This window comes from Alosa alosa, chromosome 14 (genome assembly GCF_017589495.1).
Source record: "Alosa alosa isolate M-15738 ecotype Scorff River chromosome 14, AALO_Geno_1.1, whole genome shotgun sequence".
Classification (NCBI taxonomy): Eukaryota; Metazoa; Chordata; class Actinopteri; order Clupeiformes; family Clupeidae; genus Alosa; species Alosa alosa.
Window position 1 is genome coordinate 29,531,459 of NC_063202.1, and position 7,347 is coordinate 29,538,805.

A 7,347-nucleotide genomic window follows, 5' to 3' on the forward strand; every position below is an offset into this window, starting at 1 on the left:
CCTTTACAGGGGATTTCAGCTTGAAGGTCTTTGCGATGATGAAGGGAATTAAAGAAGGCGGCCAGTGAGCGGTTAAGGCGGTGGCGATCCCGGCCGTCCAGGCTTAATAATAAAACCACAGCTACCTGTCCGTGGGCTGCTTCAACCTCAGTAGCGGCGGCAGCGGCAGTCAGCAGCGGGGCGCTTGAGGAGCTGCTCGTCACGCAACAAGGTTAACCGCACACACACACACACACACGACCCCCCTCGCGGTGACCATGAGCGGAGAGCGACAAGACAAGAGACGTGTTGTCATGTCTTGGCCGCTGACAGGTGGTTGGGAAGTTTATTGGAGACGCAGCCCTTGATGTCCCTCACTGTCTACCCTCCCCCATTAAATCCCCCACTTCCCGCTCTCATCTTCCAGCAGTGAGGGACAGGGGCCCGCTGTCATTACAAACTTAATAAGAGCACAAGTGAGATTGATGAGGAAAACAGTGCATCAACTGCTCTTTTAATTAACTCCAGGGCTGACGGTGCCCGGGCGGCAGGCAGGCAGGCAGGCAGCTGCTGGCGGCTGTGGCAGTGAGTGGCGGCACAGTGCGGGGGCATTCCTCAACCTACCACCCCCGCCCCATCACACACACACACACACACACACACAGAGTCTCTGTTTGCTACCTCCGTGCCCCCCGCCATAATGAAGAGCCTTCTGGGACCCAATTACATCCAAGGCTGCGTGTGAGGCACAGCAGGCCCCCGTGGAAACTGAACTTGAGCCGTCTCCTCTTCCCCGGGCCCTGCTGTGGATGGCCTTCGCTTGATTGAATCAGGAGAAGAATGTAACCAACCTACACACACACACACACACACTGAGCCCAACATCATTCCTTGCCCCTGCTTGTGGCTTTCAGTGGAGAGTAGGAGACGAATGTTTAGGATTCCCAAGCGTCGAGTAAATGAAAGGGTTGTTGACGAAAAGGACAATGCCAAGTTATACACCCAGGTAGAAAAAGCACTTCTGCTGTGGCACTCGAGGGATGCTTTAGTCTCAGTGTACGCGATGAGCACTGAATGATTGTTTTTGAACGGATATATCTCTCTGCCATTTAACGATGATTGCAGCACTACAAAGCTTTCAGGCGAGTCAACACATGACCTTGGGAACAATGCTGTCACCTTCACACGGTGCATATTTGTTTGCAAGGCACAACATACCAGCAGCACAAACAGCTCCGTCTCGCTGAAGACGATGGCATACAAAGGCTAGATTACACTTTCATCAAGTCTTAAATTGATGCAGTCTAAATAATGGATGAGACGCATTCCATAGGCTGTCTTTATCATGTTTCCCAGCCTACGCAGAATTAAAAGCAGCATCCCTCTTGAACAGCATCACTCTCATGTTCCTGTAAGGCTCACACGTCTCTTTTCTTATTGATGCCATCGCCTCCTCACACCAAAATAAACTGGCTTCATTAAAAGGGAAAAGAAAGCTGCATTAACAAGTGCCATCATTACTTTAATCTGCCATGCTGTCTGATATCCCAGTCTGCACACAGCCTGAACAATGTGGCCCTCATATTAGTCACAAGGGACAGATATTGTTCAATAATTAAGTGCTACTGTATCAAAGGCACGACTACAGCAGCATGGATAAAAATTGAAAAGTTGGGAGAAATTACTTGACAGATTATTCACACATTCATCACCCCCCTTGTGGTTTGGCCACACTGTCCTATTTTGCTCCCACTTTTCTATTCTGTCATGACGTACAGGTGTAAGTAGCAGGGCCACCACTGCACATGTTGTGTTGACGTTCCATGTGGAACACTATAAGTGCCCTTAAAGGCCGGGCCAGGGGAAGCCCCGCGCATTAATAACAATTATTGGCCTTCTTTAGTTCCCTCCGACACCTTAAGTGTGGGGTATTGACTGCTTTGCTAGAGAGAATGTTGCCTATTGATTTCGCCAAAGCAGAAAGAGATGGTCTCCTCGCCCTGAAAGGCAGGGATTAAGCTGGCCGGGAGCCTGAGCAAACAGCCGCAGCTCGATCCCTTTGACTGTAGCCACTCCTGCATCGCTTCACTGTCAACAGCTACAGGAAATCAACAAGGGGAACACACGACCCCTGACCACTAAGGTGTGGGGCCACCCGCAGCACACACACACACACTCACAGACACCGCCTGTCTGTGTCCACAACCTCCACTCATTCACTACAGAGTGCACTAGATGGTGAATAACTATATGGTGCTTATTCATTATCCAGTGCACTATGTGGTGAATTGAGTGAGTGTTTGGATGAAGACATGCACGATATATCACTGAAAGATAACTACATCGTTGCCATTAATGTTTGGAAACTTCTTGAATATATTATTCTTAATATATATATTTTTTTCCCCTCAAATCCCACAAGTTCTTGTGGCTTTGATGTATTGATGGACAGGTTCGGTAAAACATGCAGGTGTACCAACTTAATGTTGGTCATCACTATTTCGTGTCTGCAGGCTGAAGATGGAAAAATCCCATTTCAGTCCACATGCATGACGAGCAAACATGCCGCTTTTCCATTTTGTCATTTCACAGCTTGAGGGAAATCATCCTATTAAAGCCCTTGGAGCACTGCTCTTAATTTCAAGTCTTAAACACCAATACTCAGGCTAATCATGGTGCAATATGGAAATGACAGTTAAGCTGGCTTTAAGCTTTTATGTAATACAAAAATGTAATGTGGGTGGAATGCATCAGCTTCAGGAATGATAGGTGGATATGAAAATGTGTGCTCATTTTAAATGGGTCCACTTCATGAACGCAGTATCTCACCTCCAATTCTATTATTATGCAGCACTGTTTTGCTGTCTAGCTAATGCAAGTAGAAATACATTTAGCAAGTAATTGTGTTTTATATATGTATAGCAATGTGAGTGCAGGCTATGAGAGCTACACTACTGTCTCCAACAGTCTGTGGAACTAGCAAGCTTAATACAAGCTTATACTACTAGTTGATACACTCTGGGTCTGATTCTATAGTTTGCTTCTGTTCAGAGAGGAACAACTGGTGTAGACTGCATACATAATTCACCTTTCTACTGCATTTAACTACTCAATTCAATTCCTCAATTCTTTACTGTACATATCAGAACACACCAAGCACCAAGCACATATAACTCCAGTCTAGACGCTGATTATAGAGACACAAGAAATTCATTTTTCAAAGTTTTAATTTTCCAAATATAGAATACATCCTGATGCTGCCAAATCAGTTTCATACATTTTACATACAGTGATGAATATGGCTTTATATTGTAAGACTCACAGTATATTATCATCAATGATTACAAAAAAACAAGGCGATCCAAGGACCACAAGCCCTCCTGCAAAAGGCATACATTTTTATAACCTAAAATAATTGGCAATATACCCTGTTAAGAAATCTGAATAAAAAATAATTACTGTTGTGATCCAATTCAATAAATATATTTTCCCTATTGTGACATGAGCATTCTATAACTTAATAACCTTAATAACTTCCCTGTAACACCCTCATACATATCTGATCATTTAAATGCAATGAAGGCCCATGCCTAATGAGAACATTAACCAACATCTGCACACTTTCTCACACACAAATGGACACACAAACACTTCACAATCTACAAAGGTAAACTGTGATGACAGAGTGTTATGTATTACTTTTGTCCCACAATTACGTACACATCCCCAAAATCAATGCGAAAAACAACAGCGTAACTGCTCTTGTATACACACATCATTTATAGGATGTTTACAGCGTAACCGGTCTTGTATACACACATCATTTATAGGACGTTTATTCTCACAGTTAATTCATATTGGCTCATGGCTAGTCTGCCTGGGTGAGTAGTGGATGTCCATTCCCTAAGCAGCCTGGGAGTCTGCCTCTCCAGAGGTGCCCCTGACCCCCACGGGGCAGTCTCAGCAGTGGCCTCCTCTCCAACGCCCTCTGGCCCATTCGCCACGCCACTGCCATAGCGAAGGTGTACCCGGGCACAGAGGGCACAGGGTGGTGGGCGTTAGCCATTAGCTGCAGGTCAGGTTGACGGCGAGGGCTTTCTGCTTCCTGCTCTGCTCCCTCCGACTGCTCGCCAGCCCTCTCCACGTCTGGACAAGAGGCCTGAGACCAACAGAATAGGTGTGTCATCGTCACATTGCTTCACATACATTGGAACTGCTAGAGACTATGAGGTGATATTAACTCAGGAGCACTGAAAGCCATGGCGCTATATGGGTCTTTCTTATCTTAGCTTCATATTTTGATACTATACCATCCTCTAAACCTGTTTGGCTCACAACATGACTTAATGAAATTGTTACAACAGTCTAATACAGTATAAAAAATTCCAGCAAGAAATTGCTACATTTTGCCATCCTGTAAATATGTGAAATGACCCACAAAGGCCCAGTTTTACTTTCATTTATGAGTGTAATTACAAAAAGCAGCACCCAACACAGTACTGTACATCTTATCTAGGATATGCATATCAAATTCAAATGTCAAGAGTTAATTTGTCCTACACTTTGTAAGTGCCTGACAGCTCCCAAAGCTGCATTCCCCTGTTGTGACCTACCATTAGGAGCACTTTCCTCCTGTGCTCTAACCTACCCCTGCAGAGATGACCTCCTCTCCACTGCGCTGGTGTGCCCTGCTGTCCCTGTGCACCTCTGGCTCCTGCTCCTGCTCTAGGGATCCCTGGCTGGGGCTGGGGCTCTGTCTCTCCCTGCAGCTGTGGCTGAGTGCTGGGGAGAGTGTCTCCCGGCTGACCTGACTGCTGTGTGAAGGGCTGGGTTGGTGGAGTTGGGGGTCAAGAGGGTCAGGGTCAGCTAAGAAGCAGCCGAGCGGTGAGCTGAGCAGCACGTTCATCATTAACCAAACTCCTGTGTGCATCAGGGACAAGGCTTGGGGTGCAACCCCACTCGCTCTTCATTCACGTCCAAACAAAAGGGCCACGGCCTTACCTGACCGCCAGTGCTGCGCCTGCACTCTCTCCCCTAAATGAATGCAAATGCCCTGTCTGCTCATTTAGCTGAGCTCCTCCTGCGCTAACGCGGCCCTATTCTTTCTTCTGTTTTTTTCTCTCTCTCAGAGATGGTTGTTTTTGTGCGCGTCTGGAGGCTTTGCATACGCAATTGGCTAGTTGGCCATTCCGGCTGCATTGCTAATGCGTGCCCTTTCGAGCCACTTAATTCCGGCGGGACAAACAGGCTCACGGACACACACGCAAAAGGGGAAAAAAGAGAAAAGGGGCAAGATACACTCCGGCGTGGGTAATTAGCAGAAGAGACAATGAGGGGTGTGAATAATAATAAAGTGGCTGGCTGGCATTAGGACTTTCTAACAAGTGTGGGGCCGAGAGTCGAGATGTGGGGGTGGGAGTACGGTGTGTGTGTTTGTGTGTGTGTGTGCGTGTGTATGTTAGGGGAGCTGTGAGCTGATCAAATAATCGTCAGGGGTGAAAATGTGTGTGGAATGAAATGAGTCAATCATTGTAATGCGCTAGACGAGCCCCGAGGAGAATAAATAAGCAGTCACCATGTCAGCGTCAGCCGGAGCGGAGCAAACAAGCGCACGTGCACAAGCCATGGGCACGCAATTAGACAGGGTCAGATTCTGCCACAATGAAGAGCACAGGATGCGCTAACGAGGTGTGATGCTGTTAATGTGGGAGTGTGGACCTCAGTGAAAGACAGCATGTGTGTATGTGTGTGTGTGTGTGTGTGTGTTTGTATGTGTGTGTCTTGTGAGAAACAGAAAAGGAGAGATAGAATGTGTGACAGAAGGAAGATGTGCCGTATGCATTTGCATGTGTGTATGTGTGTAGAGTGGGCCTGTGCAAATGTGTATAAATGTGCGAGACAGAGAGCTGTTTGCCTACACGTGTATCAGCAAGCAGATAAGAGACAGAGACAAGGTAGGCAGAGGAGAATGGACAGATGAAAAACACACAAGAGAGAAACATCTGAAGCTGTTCTGCCGCCAATATGGCTGAAAAGAACCAGGAGCTGGCGGGCCAGGAAGACCACATTCCTGGGAGCCACATTCCTGGCCGGCACTGTCAGCTAGAGTGCCAGCAGATCACCGGTCAAGTGTTGAGTCAGAGCGTGTGGGCAGGGGGCCAGCAGCTGACCATGTGGGGCCACGCCAGCAGGCAGACAGACAGGCAAGCAGGTGTGTGCATGTGTGTTCTTGTGTGTCTATGTGTGTGCATGTGTGTGTGCGTGTGTGTGTGTGTGTGTGTGTGTGTGTGTGTGTGTGTACGTGCGTGTGGCAGACAGGCAGACAAGTGCGGCAGGCATAAACATGGTCAGGCCCTGGGCCCCATGCTCTCTCTCTCTCTCTGGAAAGTCAAAGTCATTAACTATTCAATCACGTAAAGGGGAGGTGAAGGCGTGAAAGGTTGCGGACCCAAGCACTTTTGCTTCAGTGCATTAAGAGCCCGCTTGGTCGTTCCGACTTGGCCTGGGAAGAGGGAGAGCGAGAGAGAGAGAGAGAGAGAGAGAGAGAAAAGAAATAGATTGCCTCCAAGGATGATGGCTGCTCACCCCCCCATCTCCTCCTTCCTGCATCCATCCCCCCATTCTTTCTCTTTAATAACAGCAATCTGCTGTGAAAATCTAATCCCGAGTACCATTTACGCCGCATCTAGATAACTTCTGCTTGGAAAGGCGTACAATATGAATATTTCATTCCCTGATATCCAAATAAACATCGCTGGCTTTCCATCAATCAGGGGGGCACGCGGCAAGTGAGCCGGAAAGTGAAATTGCTAATGAAACGAGCATCCTAACGACGCCTCTGTTCTCTTTCTATTTCTCGCCATCACAAAACTACCCAATGTACCCGACAACCCTGTAGCCTCGAGAAAAACAAAGACGCAACCCAAAATGATTCCCATCACGCTGTGGCAGAGAACAGTACATCACCTTCACCTGTTTGAGCCTGCCGAGCCCAGTTTTGGAGTCAGCACATACTCCCCGGTGAGAGAAATATGGCTTTTATTACATATTTATGACAACAAATCAAGCATGAACGCCGCTGTCCTTCATTTACTAATAGCTCTCTGGCCCTGCCATTAAAGATGACTGCACAGCACACTCCACACACACACGCACGCACACACACACGCGCACGCACACACACACACACACACACACTCAGCGCCCCCTCCTGCCTTTCTTCCCCTGGTTTCCCTCTTTCTGTGTCTCTGTCCTAATGCTGCTCCTCAGAGGGAGATAAGAGGGATCAGGAGTGCATCCATATGCATGCTCACATATCTATGGAGTGCTTGTGGGGTCTCAGCACATTTGCTGGGCTTGTGGCGGGCG

At 47.5% G+C, this 7,347-nt stretch overlaps 1 protein-coding gene across 5 annotated transcripts in view; it reads right to left on the minus strand.

Moving 5' to 3' along the window:
- Window positions 1-3,188: 3,188 nt before the first annotated feature.
- Window positions 3,189-7,347, minus strand: part of LOC125306996 (trichohyalin) — a 151,964-nt gene continuing 147,805 nt past the window's right edge. For 4 of the 5 annotated variants that reach the window (XM_048262682.1, XM_048262685.1, XM_048262683.1 and 1 more), the window contains 2 exons: window positions 4,628-4,805; window positions 3,189-4,138 (listed from right to left, as the gene is read on the minus strand). In XM_048262682.1, coding sequence (XP_048118639.1) covers window positions 3,848-4,138; window positions 4,628-4,805 — 469 coding nt within the window. In that variant the 3' untranslated portion in view covers window positions 3,189-3,847. The remainder of the gene's footprint in view (window positions 4,139-4,627; window positions 4,806-7,347) is intronic. The other variant, XM_048262687.1, reaches the window with a different exon arrangement.